The sequence below is a fragment of the Leguminivora glycinivorella genome, chromosome 14, assembly GCF_023078275.1.
Source record: "Leguminivora glycinivorella isolate SPB_JAAS2020 chromosome 14, LegGlyc_1.1, whole genome shotgun sequence".
Lineage (NCBI taxonomy): Eukaryota > Metazoa > Arthropoda > Insecta > Lepidoptera > Tortricidae > Leguminivora > Leguminivora glycinivorella.
The window spans coordinates 4767723-4781584 of record NC_062984.1 but is presented as its reverse complement, the minus strand read 5'-3'; the positions used below and the strand labels follow the sequence as shown (position 1 = coordinate 4781584).

General features: G+C 38.8%; 3 protein-coding genes across 7 annotated transcripts in view; 2 read left to right on the top strand and 1 right to left on the bottom strand.

The window, feature by feature from the left end:
* Window positions 1-7666, top strand: part of LOC125233307 (cryptochrome-1) — a 36339-nt gene extending 28673 nt beyond the window's left edge. For 2 of the 3 annotated variants that reach the window (XM_048139270.1, XM_048139271.1), the window contains exons 12-13: window positions 1304-1427; window positions 5759-7666. In XM_048139270.1, coding sequence (XP_047995227.1) covers window positions 1304-1427; window positions 5759-5875 — 241 coding nt within the window. In that variant the 3' untranslated portion in view covers window positions 5876-7666. Of the gene's footprint in view, window positions 1-1303; window positions 1428-1884; window positions 1981-5758 lie in introns of all 3 variants that reach the window. The other variant, XM_048139272.1, reaches the window with a different exon arrangement.
* A 1631-nt stretch (window positions 7667-9297) lies between these two features.
* LOC125233573 (cytosolic Fe-S cluster assembly factor NUBP2 homolog) lies at window positions 9298-12390 on the bottom strand. Its single transcript, XM_048139628.1, has 4 exons — window positions 12211-12390; window positions 11805-12075; window positions 10686-10857; window positions 9298-10272 (listed from the first exon to the last, which is right to left on the bottom strand). Exons 1-4 carry the CDS (start codon window positions 12319-12321, stop codon window positions 10044-10046), a joined length of 783 nt encoding a protein of 260 aa, XP_047995585.1. The 5' UTR covers window positions 12322-12390; the 3' UTR covers window positions 9298-10043.
* A 374-nt stretch (window positions 12391-12764) lies between these two features.
* The window catches only part of LOC125233239 (protein tweety-like), a 190455-nt gene continuing 189357 nt past the window's right edge, over window positions 12765-13862 (top strand). For all 3 annotated transcript variants that reach the window (XM_048139160.1, XM_048139159.1, XM_048139158.1), the window contains exon 1: window positions 12765-13029. The gene's annotated coding sequence lies outside the window, so the exon portion shown is untranslated. The remainder of the gene's footprint in view (window positions 13030-13862) is intronic.

The following is a 13862-nucleotide window of genomic DNA, read 5'->3' as shown; positions in this document are numbered from 1 at the left end:
CATGCCGCCTCTGTACATGTGAGTAACAGAGACAACTGTAGGTTAGAGGCATTACTGGACCGGGGCGCCTGCTCCGTTAGACTAGGACAGCGACTGGACCCGAGCGGCGAATACGTCCGCCGCTATGTACCCGATACCCGAGCTGACCAACATGCCGCCTCTGTACATGTGAGTAACAAACAACTGTAGGTTAGAGGCATTACTGGACCGGGGCGCCTGCTCCGTTAGACTAGGACAGCGACTGGACCCGAGCGGCGAATACGTCCGCCGCTATGTACCCGAGCTGACCAACATGCCGCCTCTATACATGTGAGTGATACATAAACAGGAGTCTTTCGAGGCATTACGGGACTCCGGAGAATGTATACATTTTGAAATCAGAACAGTGGCTGGATGGAACATGCCGCCTCTATACATGTGAGTAACAGACAACTGATAATATAATAAAACTATGGAACCGGATTATATCGCGTACAATGAACGGTCAACGGGTGACCACGAATGCTGTAAAGTGTTCGAAACGTCGGGATGAATTGTAAATTCATTATACGCGATATAATCCGGTTCCATAGTTTTATTTCATGAGTAACTGTCGCGGTAACCGAAGACAACTGATAATATGTTAGAGGCATACTGGACTTCGGGGCGCCTGGTCCGTTAGACTAGGATAAAGACTAGATCCGAGCGGCGAAAATGTTCGGCGGGTACAGTAAATGGCCATAAAGAATGGACATCGGTTTTTCGTCTTCGTAGAGCGTTGTCTCTTTCTTGCTTCATGGCCGTTTACTATATATAAGATTGAGACGTTGAGAAATGTGGCTCGGCGGGAGGGAGAACTGTGGGAAATCATTAAAAAATACAGCAACCGACGCCGATGGGCATTCTTGCTTCGATTCGTCGTCGTTTTTTCGCAATTGTAGCGTTTCAATATTGCATTGTCTATTTGGCACATTTTATAAAGTTCACCGTTTTTCACCAATCACATGATTCTAGTCTTTCACTACACTCACTCGCGCTTACCCCAATCAACTGGCAGGGTCGCCATGTGACGTGGGGGACCAAATGACAAGTCACTTGTGTGAGATATAGGTTTATTGTGCATCCTATTTAATACAGCGTGCGGCAACTTATATAGCAAGCAATGAGAGGGGGATATACTCCACACTACAGTATTTATGTCACAGACAAAAGGGAACTGGGTCAGATTGTACTTGCATACTTTGCAGACACACTGAAATAGGTTCATTCAGATTCACGTACATCACCGCTTAAGTATATTAAGGCTAAATGATTGTGATTCCAGCTACGAGCCATGGAAGGCGCCTATAGAGGTTCAGGAGCGCGCCAAGTGCATCATCGGTCAGCATTACCCCGCCCCCGTCGTTAACCATTTGGCCGCCGCACGACGCAACAGAAACGCTATGCAGGTACGATTCATCAAGGTTGAACGTCATGTCAAGACATCTAACGAACGCATTCAAATTTTCTTTTACAAGAAGGGTATTCTGAATCGTTGTATTCGCTAGGCGACGTATATAAACAATCTTATAAGTATGTTATAATTTTACAATGGTCCTTAGCTACTTGCCTATGCACTGAAAATAACAAGGACTAAATTACTAAATAACATTATAAGTGCGTTTTCGTATTATCTGATCCGATATCGGATGTAGGACCGATATCTCATATATTTCAGCCGCCATCTTTGATTTTTGCCTTTGAAATCCTTCATACATCCGATATTGGATCGGACAGTGTGAAAACGCACTTTGACTTTTAGATTTTTTATTTGTATTCAATTGGATACCTTTTTAAAAATGACTTATGCAAAGGTGTAAACAATGTATTTATTTCAACATCAGTTTAAATTTGTCCGTGACACAGTACCTCGCTGCCGTCTGCAATGCACATTATAGTGACCGAGACGTGGGCTGTCCACACCATAATATACTCAAGAAAACTTGATCTGCGGACGGCCAGGTACTGAAGGGCCTACCTTTCAACTGAGACTTGTATGGGGCGCGATATTGGTGTTAAGCTTTTATCCCCCTAAGGCACTGGTCCCTCACCAAAAGCTAGTAAGCTATGACCTATCGGCGATAGAAAGGAATAAAAGATAGTCTATCCCGTGTAAATAAAAGAGAGAGCGAACGTTTGGTAGTTCATAGCTCGCCGACAAACTGTAACTCGCCCGCGCTATCATCGCGTCTCTTTTATTTACACGGGAGCGACTGTCTTTTGTTCGTTTTTATAGCCGATAGCTCATAGCTTACTCGTTTTTGATGGGACCAGTGCTTAAACTGTAAAAAACGGTTTCGAAATTATGTTTTTCCGATTTGACTGAAACGTCGGATAACTAGCGTGCATGGTATAACAATACAAACGTTATTTAATGTAACTCCATTATCATGGGCAAAGAAATGAAAACCTTTGACATGTTTGGCTTAAAAGAGCAGTGCACTAGTGTAGTCGCGGGGGTGTACGGTCAACAAGTTCTTACTCCTAGACATAGCTTTCGCTACGCAGCCAAAAGCACAAATGCTTACGATAATATCGATAGCGTAGCTAGCTATCTATATCGCTCTTCCGTTCCGTATTGGCGCGATAGAGCAAGACTGTGTTTCGATCGGCGTCTGGCGTCAACGGTTGTCATTTCGGATTAGCCGGCTGGTGTTGGAACAACATACCTACCTCCTGCCATCAGGAAACTGCAAAGTATTCTGTTTTTAGGGTTCCGTAGTAAACTAGGAACAGTAGGAACCCTTATACCTCTAGTTTCGCCATGTCTGTCCGTCCGTCCGTCCGTCCGCGGATAATCTCAGTGACCGTTAGCACTAGAAAGCTGAAATTTGGTACCAATATGCATATCAATCACGCTGACAAAGTGGTAAAATAAAAAGTGGAAAAAATGTTTTATTAGGGTACCCCCTACACGTAAAGTGGGGAGTGATTTTTTTTTCATCTCAACCCTAACGTGTGATATATTGCTGGATAGGTATTTAAAAATGAATAGGGGTTTACTATAGTAATTTTTTAAATATTGTTAATATTTTCGGAAATAATCGCTCCAAAAGTAAAAAAATGGTCCCCCCCTTTAACTTTTAAACCGTAAGTTTGAAAAATATGAAAAAAAATCACAAAAGTAGAACTTTATAAAGACTTTCTAGGAAAATTATTTTGAACTTTCTAGGTTAAACAGTTTTTGAAAAAATACGAAAAACTACGGAACCCTACACTGAGCGTGGCCCGACACGCTCTTGGCCGGTTTTTATCTTTTCCTACTTGCACTTTCAATATTTAGGTAATTTAGGATTTTGGGGATATTCGAAAAAAAAGTAAAGTTTTTGGATAGAGAAGCCAAACGTGAACTGAAGAAATTAAAAAGTGGCAACATTGTAGTGTCCTCCCGTTCAAATACATGTACGAAAACGGGAAGTCTCTAGGATGTTTGCTACTTTTCAATTTCTACCTTTTTTGCCAAGGTTTATATTAATTATTTTAACGAATGAGGCCCCAAGTACCCAACGAAAAGTTTTTGGAATTCTTACTAAATGGCGTACTTAACTCTGTATGTATGTATTGTTATACTATCTCGTCCTCCACCCAGCGTGTTTTCCTAAAACAACGTCTTAGTTAAATGGTAAACCTGATTCTATAGCAATATCTGTCAGTTCACTTTAAAATAAAGAAGCAAGAGAGCCCCAGCTAGATAACTCAATTGACTGACCCCCTTATCATAAACGTACTCTAAAGTTATCAAGCCGATAAAGTTCGTTTGTCCTTTTCTATCACACCAATACGTCGGAAAGGGACAAACGAACTTTATCGGCTTGATAACTTTAGAGCTTTTTTTTTTGGTCGGAGGATTGGGAATTTAGAGAAGAAACCTCTATTTTATCCACAAGCATCGGACGCCGGGATGTCCCTAAGGGACATCCCGGGGACAACTTTAGAGTACGTTTATGAATAAGGCCGTTTTCACATTATCCGATCCGATATCGGATGTAGGAAGGATGTAAAATGTAAGATTTATGCGCTTCCAGGTCTTCATTTATGTATTTAATAGATCATTATTACTAAAAAACGATATAGAACGACAAAGATTGTGGATTTAATGCCGATGGCACTCTCCTACAACAGTTTTTGTCCGAGGCACCATCGAACTGCCGATATCGGCAGGACGCTTCCGACCATTTTTGGCATGCCGGACCCCCCGCCAGTTGTCGGCCGATAATATTTGTTTGTGTGCGTATATAATGTAGGTATATGTTTGTAGTAGTGTGCGTGACAAAAATGGCGTCTATTAAACAGCTGTTAATGATCGAAATTCAAATTAGTGACAATTTCCATTGAAAAAAAAAGTTCTAATGCATCGGTCCGAATTGCGGATACTAGTTTTTTCATCTTTTAGTAGATATAGTTGAATGTAAAATTATTTATTTTGCCTGACACTCTTGAGTATTTTTTATGCTCGTTATTTTAATTTTACAATATAATATTTGGAATATAGTGCTTATAATTATTAAATATCAAACATCATACTTCATTGATTTGGAACAATGCGTTTTATCGGACCTACATCCGACACTAAAGGAAGCTTTTATCGGATGTAGGATATCGGTACGACATCCGATATCGGATCGGATAATGTGAAAACGGCCTGAGGGGGTTAGGTCTTTTTATTTAAGTTATACCTATACAACACCATGTACAGTCTTTTTATTTAAGTTATACCTATACAACACTATATACAAAACTAATTTTCAAACTAACATTTCGTTTCTAATTTGTACAGTGTAAAAATGATGGTGATGGTTATTGGGCCATGGCGTTTATAAACACCGACAATCCTTATAAAATTGGACCTTTAGTTTTAATACATCTCGTATTTGACGTGCCAGATCGGCCAACTTTTTGTACTGAGACTGACTGAAATAGCAATAAGAGCGGTTTTGCACTACCGATCCGACTACGTGAAAATAAAATCCGTCATAGCCATTGAACTATTTGGATGGTACTTTATTCACTAGGTACATCCGATTTCTTTCAGTCATTCTTCGTAGTGTATGGGCATTTTCAGAAATTGGGACCCAAAATTAGTTACATTTGTTAAAAAAAATTAACTCGATGTCAGGTTTGTGACGACAATTAAGCATGAAATTTCAATAAAAATATTGTTTTTCTGTCTATTACATAGACGATAAGCAATTTAGAACATGAAAAAGTTGGTTTTTAGACAAATTTTATTCTTAATTGTCGTCACAAAACTGACATCGACTTAATTTTTGTTAACAACTGTCACTAATTTTGGGTCCCAATTTCTGTAAATGCCCGTATAAACTACCATACAAATAGTTCTACGACTATGACGGATCTTACTTTCACGGATTTGGATCAGACGTAGTGCGAAACCGCTCCTATGCTATTTCAGTCAGCCTCAGTAAGTATAAGAAGTTCTAACGTTGGCCGAACTGGCACGAACAAATACGAGCGTTTCCGAGAAAATACTTACGATGGAAACCTGTACACACTGTTCGCTTACACACCATGCAGGGTACGTAGCCGAAACGAAACGCTCGTAGATAATCTATCTCTATCGCTCTTGCGTATTGGCGCGACAGAGCCAGACTACCTTTCGCGGCGTTTCGTTTTCGTTACGCGTCGCAGAAATGCCATTGGGCTACGGCACCAGAAGGCCATTCTTGATATGGGCTATCACACGTTTCAATCTTTCATAAAACTGACCGTTATTTCTCAGGAGCTCCGTCAAATGCTGCAAAAGGCGCCGCCGCACTGCTGCCCGTCTTCTGAGGAGGAGATCCGTCAGTTCATGTGGCTGCCCGACGACATTTTGGTTCAGGTCAACTCTGCTTAACGACCTAGGGAAGTCCTAACACGGCTACTGAGTTTAGATGGGCTTAGCGGTGGATTTTTTTAAGTCTACCGTGGTAATCATCAATTTTAAAAAGTTCAAGGTTACAAGCAGCGGCAGGAAACTCTAGCGCTGACCGTTATAGCGCAGAAGTCGAAAACATTTCTCTCAGGCTACAGGGGTCGAAGGGTATGCGATGCGTCCCTATGTGCAGCTATCCCCTCCACATTTCACTCAAACTTACTTGCCGCTATACTTGTATCAACATTGATATGGAGTGCTGGCTTAATAATTATTGTTAAGTAAAGAATGAGGAAAGATCTCTTGGGAAACCAAAAATTGAGAGTGCCACATACGAGCGCTATGGCTATCAGCGGACCGCGAACACCGAAGTTCGAAAATCGCGCCTGTCTCTAAATTACGCTCGAATGTATAAGAGAAAGGTGCTTATAATTTGTTAGTAAAGGTGTTTGGCAAGTATGGCTAAATAAATAGAAAAATATATCTAATACATGTAAGTATATCGTGCCAAAAATGCGATTATATAAAGTATAAATAAATATTGAAAGCGTCAACGACTTAGGCCGGTTGCACCGGACCGCCTGACGCTATATATGTACCTACGTGTAAGGTCTCAGTGCACGCTCATATTGGGCGTGCGGCGAGCATGTCAAACTATTGAAGCTTATACAAGTGTCCTGATCGAGTCGAAGGCGAGCCCGCCCCGCTGCACGTACCGCCGAACGCTCCGCTCTGAGCGTCCACTCAGGCCTTACACTAAGACAGCGGTTCCCAACTTTTTCCTCCGAGGCGCACTTGATTCAACTCGAAACATGATAAGGAAGATTAAATTTCATTTCCTCACTGTACGTGTACCTACTACCAGTCTAGGGTGCCAAAATTGGGAACTAAGGTCCGACCGAGAACGAGACCGAGAACTAGATTCAATTTGATTCTCGGCCGAGACCGAGAATTTATAAAACAGCGAAAAACATGCAATTTTTGCAAAAAATGTTTTCATAACCGAAATTCGCCTATTAATCAGGAATCCAGGAGCATGTCGGGCCGTGTTTAGTGTTTGGTTCCGTAACTACCCAAACCTACCGCACCCCTTACCTATCTACCGTAGCAAAATAGATTACATCAGACATCAGTGATATACAAGTATACGGCTCGCCTGATGGTAAGCAGGCGCCATAGCTTATAGAGAAATATCGATAAAGAACCTACCAAAATCACTAAAATCGGGATACCAAACGGGCGATGTAATCAAAGGGTAGCTAAAAACCGATTGGATGCGAGTGCGCAATAAATTCAAAATCTGAGTCTCGGTTTCACCGAGAATCTCGGCCCATTTTGGCCGAGAGCCGAGACCGAGACCGAGATCTCGGTCGGACCTTATTGGGAACCCCTGGTATATGATGTTTCATATTTTATCGCCATAGGATGTTGATCAGGAGGACAATACTTCTGGTTAGCCCTTAATCGACCAAAAAATAGTATTAAGATAAAATAATCTTTTCATGATTTTTAATTAATTTTCCAAATTTTTAAGAAGTGCATTTAAACTGGTATTGTGCAAATAGTGTTATCATTATACATCATTCAGTTACTGACATTTTATTTGTTCCTTCGATTTTAACTAACTTAGTTATCTATTCAGAGGTTTAACAGACCTATACGTATATTTTAAATGTTTAGTGTCTTTTATATGTTTAGCTAAAGTATTTTTAATATAGGTACCTATCTGTACTTGCGCGACTTCATCTAAAATATGACATAAAGTGTAGTTTAGTTCTGGTGTTTTTTTTTAATTAATCAGTGCAATGTACGGTCAACCAACCCAACCCAAAAATTTGAATCCTAAAGACACTAGTACCCTGTACCTGTATTGACACCCTGCTTTATCCATATTTAATATTATAAATAGGAAAGTGTGTGTGTATGTTTGTTTGTCCGTCCTTCACGGCAAAACGGAACGACGAATTGTCGTGATTTTTTAAGTGGAGAAAGTTGAAGGGTCGGAGAGTGACATAGGCTACGTTTTGTCTCTTTCTAACGCGAGCGAAGCCGCGGGCAAAAGAGTTATATTATAAATGGGAAAGTGTGTGTGTCTGTTTGTTTGTCCGTCTCTCACGGCAAAACGAAGCAACGAATTGACGTGATTTTTTTTGGAGTTAACGCGAGTGAAACCGCGGGCAAAAGCTAGTTTGTTCTAAAAGTTACTTTGAAGCTTGCTATGAAAAGGTCTACTGTGGCCTAGGATTCAAAGTGCTTGACTGTAACACATTTAAAGTTACTGAAGAGGCCAGTACGTTGAGCTTTTCAACTATTTTAGGTTATTATTATTTATTTGTTAGCCTGTTGTGTCCCACTGCTGGGCAAAGGCCTCCCTCTCTTTCTTCCACGCGTCTCGGTTTAAGGCAATGCTTGGCCAATCTTTTCGAAAGACGTCAAGATCGTGCCGCCATCTCCTTCGCGGTCTGCCGTCACGCCGCACTATGTTTGGTGTCCATTCGGTACTTCTCTTGGCCCACAGGTCGTTTGGCATGATGCGGTAGATGTGTCCGGCCCAGTCCCATTTAAGCTTAGCGGCTGTCAGGGCTACGTCGGCTACTTTGGTTTTGGAGCGCAAGATGGAGTTTCTAATCCTGTCAGTCAGTTTGACACCAAGGATGCTGCGCTCCATCGCCCTCTGGCAAACCTTGAGGGAAAGCTTTTGAGCATTAGTCAAAGACCAAGTCTGGGCGCCGTAGGTCAGGATCGGAAGAATGCACATATCCATGAGTTTTCGTTTCAGCGATATGGGGAGGTCTCCCTTCATATATTCCTTCATGGACCAATAGCTCTTCCAGGCATTTTCGGTAAGTCTTGCGACCTCCTTTTCTTGTCGTGCCTGGAAAGAGACTATTTGGCCCAGATAGGTAAATGTACTCATGGACATATTCAATTCTTCCGCCGTCAACTTGAATCCTACATTTGGCACTGTTCGTCATTAGTTTGGTCTTTGACATGTTCATTTGCAATCCGATCTCGAGGCTTAGCGTGCTTAGCTGTTGGAGCATGCTTTCGAGTTCTGTAGCCGACGTTGAGAAAAGGACGATGTCGATTTTAGGTTAAACATTTTGAAAGTTATAAGAACTCGTGCGAGACAAACCTTTGAATTAATGTTTGGTTAAGTAATCGAAAATATCTTGTCTAATCAAATTCATAATTGTAAAATTAGCTTTTAGATATTTATAGAGGTTTAGGCATAATGTCATACTGAACTGGGTTCAGTCATTCCATTCAGGGATCAATCGGAGAAAGGGTATCATTTAAAATGTAGTCAGAACAGTTGTGGAAACAACTAAATACAAAAAATACAAAGAAAAAAATGTGATCTCGAATAGGTCAGACTTTTAGGGTAGTTTTATATAAAAATGTTGATCTTTAGTCAATTTATTTGTAACGATAACAAGCCAAATCATACAATATCAGGGTAAATGTGAACCAATGAAGACACATGCCAAAGTAAACCTCATCTTAACAAGTCAAGGTTTAGGTATATCTAAGTGTCTTCATGTGTACATTTTTATATACATCTTTTATATAATAAATTAATAAAATATTGATGTTAGAAAAAAATATGTATTTTATAATGTTTATATACAATTCAATGTCTTTCAAATTTACATATTATGTTTGTAGTTGCGTAATAAATGTCATTGTGTTTTCGAAGTTGGTTTTATTTACATTACAATATCTAAAAAACCTAAGGAATGGTCTCGAAAGTTTTGCTTTGAGTCTATGGTTATCTATGCTTTACAACTTTTACTCTAAGGTTTATGTATAATACAATACAAGCCTTATTGAGTTTACTATCTGAGGTTCAATAGGCTAGTTTCCTACTAGTCAAATCAGCTTCTTTTTGTCTAAACAATTTGCTAATATAGAATTACTATAAAAATACTGAGTGACGTCACAGTCAATTAATTAACTTTATATCTTTCTCTTTGACTTATTAAATAGAAATTATGAAAACATAACTTCTGTCCATATTTGTCTTCTAATTATATGGCGCTTTATGTCGTGCACTGCAGAAAATATTTTGAGTATAGGAAACTAGCCTATTGTGTAAGATTTCCAAATAATATTTATACCTAGTTTATTATTTCACATAAACCATTTTCTATGCCCTATCATTCTGTGCTAGCGTCCTCACCAACTCATCAAACACTTTGCTAGTAGTAGAGTCTGGGAGCTCTGTGACTGCGGCCAGCCCCTGCCCGGCCAGCTTGCCCACTCGTGGGTCAATCGGTACACTGCCGAGGAAAGGGATCTTGGCATACTCGGCTAGGGACTTCCCACCCCCGCTGGAGAAGATGTTTGTGCATTCGCTGCAGTTTGGGCATTCATAGCTGGAAAAGTTAAATTTGATAAATAAACTTTATCAACTTTATGCTTGTATGTATGTATGTATAAACTCTTTATTGTACAAAACACAAATATGACACAGAATAGAAAGTAGAAAGGCGAACTTATCCCTTTAAGGGATTTCTTCCAGCTAACCTTTGAGTAGGTGAAATGTGATGAAGAATCACATAGCTTCATCATAGTAGCTTGTCATAGTTTCATTGGATAGGTACATTAATAGTCCTTTATTTGCATCATATACATTTTACAATAGGTACATGAACCCTGAAAGGGTATAGCAAAAACATAATTTTCTCATGTGAATATTATTAAATGTTTATTATTTTAATGTTTTCTTTCAAGACATGTTCAGGCTATGATGATGACAGACTTAATAAAAATAATAAACGCAACTCACCCACTCATATTCTCAATGATTCCCGTAATGGGAATACCAGTCTTTCTGCAGAAAGTGATTTCCTTCCTGACATCCTCAATGGCGACTTGCTGCGGAGTGGTCACCAATATGGCGGAACACTGGGGCACTTGCCGCAAGTTCTCCATCACTGTTATGTGCTCATCTGACGTGCCTGAAACAGGATTAGAAAATATAAAAACATATACATTTACTAATCATAGAATCTAATATTTATTTTTGAATAAATCTTATGGTTGCCAAACATGGGCACTAAACAAATCCCACTACAAAAAGCTAGAAATATGTCAAAACGCTATGGAGAGAAGCATGATGGGAAAGCGGTTATCCGATAAAGTTAGAAACATAGATATAAAGAAATGTACTAAAACAAAAGATATTACTACAACAATTAAAAAGTTAAAATGGCAATGGGCAGGTCACACAATAAGAGGGAAAGAAAAGTGGTCTAAAACGATAATGTACTGGTTCACTAAATACAAAAAGAGGAAACGTGGCAGGCCAAGAAGAAGATGGGAAGATGAGATAAAGCGTGCAGCAGGAAGTTCCTGGACTACAGTAACAAAAGACAGAGACAAATGGAAGGAGTTAGGGGAGGCCTTTGCCTACAAAAGGCATACAGACAAAAATTAGGAAATATAATATATGTGTGTTAACAACAAAATGAAATGTAACAAAACATCTGAAATAAAGGCTATTTAGGGGTTATTTATTATAAATCTTATTTTCCAAATGTGTCACTTAACTTCAAAACTCCTCCGGGTAAATCCATTCTACTGTAAGGTTGAATATCTTTCAGATCATATTGTATTTTTTTTTATATATTCAACCATAAAGCGGAATGGATTTACCCAGGTTTGGAAGTTAAGCGACACAAATTATTTTTAGTTTTGTGGGCAGGTAAGGTGTATATATTTGACACAACAATTTTAAAAATCTGTGATTCATAGTTATACATTTAGACCTTATCTGTTGAAGACAAAAAGTTGCAGATAATGCTTTATCAAGTTATGTAGGTACAAGAAAATGTAAAAGGAGAAATTACCACATAATTATAGCTTGTTCATAAAATACAAGCATTTTATAATAAAAATAACATACCAGGTGGAGTATCTATAACAAGATAATCAAGCTCCTGCCACTGCACATCCTCCAAAAACTGCTTAATCATGGAGGTCTTCTTTGGCCCTCTCCATACTACCGCATCATTGCGAGAACTTAACAGGAAGCCTATGGACATGACCCCGAGCCTCTGTTCTGTGTCTGTGTACACGGGCACCCATCCCTGAGGCCCTTGGTGGACGCTCTGGTTCTCAAGATTCAGTAAATAAGGCACACTGGGACCGCATAAGTCGACGTCTAGAAGTCCAACCTGATGAAATATTAGGAGTCACTATTGTCTTTTAAGTAGCCGATACTCACAGTAAATGATGTAATTGTGTTTTATGAAGTTAAATGTACAAATTTAAACAATAGTTATACGAAAAACTAAGTCGAAACTTCTCACCTTATAACCTCTTTCCTTCAATGTTAAAGCCAGCTGAGTGCTCACAGTAGATTTTCCCACACCGCCTTTTCCCGACAATACCAGTATGACACGTTTCACGTCGTCTAACATTGTGAAAAGTGGAAAATAAATATAAATAATTGTATGTTGGAATCAAGCGATAACAACACGACAATGAGAAGTTTTTTGACAGTTTCATAACTACAAGCGTATTTTTTTATCTTCCTCAAACACAGTTCACAAGCACGCTTTTAGTTAAAATACTATGAAACGCCTCATGTCGTAACATTCCTTTATACGAATGTTTCGTTGTTGTTTACTAGTTTCGGAGTAAAATAATTACGTGTGTTTTAAATGAAAAAATAATTATAATCATCAATTTAATTTTGCCAGATTAATTACTCTTTTTATTTATGTAATATTTAAATTTATTTGATTTATCGTAATGCGCATTTTTTTTATTTCAAGTTTAGCTTTAATTTTGACAGCGCCTGCGCGACGACTGTGGCGCCGCCATCGTCAAATCAAAAATTCTTCAGTTTTGTAAAGATTTTTGTAGTGGTGGCTGTGTAGTTTGCGAACCGGTATTCTTATTAGGAAATGAATTATTTTTCTCAATACACACAGGATTATTGGACGTTTTATGACATAATTTGTTTGTGATATTGTTTTCAGTGTTCATTTTCCTTAGAATAGATAGTGTTTCGCGGGTGCAAGTGTGTTTCTTTTGCGTAGAGGTTTGAGTTCATTTTGTGGTTGTGCAAGGATTTTGTTCTCGACTTCGACTCGCGGCGTTCGGCGTTGCAGGATATTTGAGAGGTAAGGTTGTATTGGATTATTGATAGGAATTGTTGACGATGATCGCGAAAGGCGTCGTGGTGTAGTAAACACGTCTTGCGGTGCGGGCGTAATAATAAATGCGGGTCTCGTAGTATCGGGATCGGGCTACTCCCGTCCCACCCCTTGTTAAGCCCGGCGGAGGGCAATCTCGCTATGACTCTATAAACTGCGAAATATACTTTTACCCTTCTTTATTTACATTCTCAACACCCTGTTATGTTTTCTTGAGATTTTCTGTGATGAAGACAATAAGAATTATTCCTCCGCCTTATTCTATGAGTGTTGGGAATTCACACTGACTAACTTATTTATTAAGAGATGACTGTTTGACAAATGAATCAATCTTATTGGTTTATAATTAGGTACATATTTTTATTAATTTAATTGAATGTTTACCAGGTTTTATGTGAAGATAGAAGAATAGAGATAGAATAGAAGATTAACATACTGAAACATAATAGAAAAGATAAATATGAAGAAGAATAATTAAGGGTAGGGTACGTAAGGAATATGGCATAGGAAGAATGGTAGCATATGTACAACCTATTTATATACTTAGGTGTAATTAAAATTTCTAAATAAATTTGTAACAGGAAGGGCTAGGTCATGTTTAAATCAAGTAAATAATATTTATGATTTTTGAACATTTACTAATTTTATGTTTACTACTAGGTATGTAAACATTGTTAACTACATATTATATTTTGTTGTTGCATTCATCTTAAAAGCTGATATATTACTCATATATTTTATTGTAAATAATAAAAAAAACACAGTCTAAAATCTATTCTGCTGGCTCAGCAATAATCAAT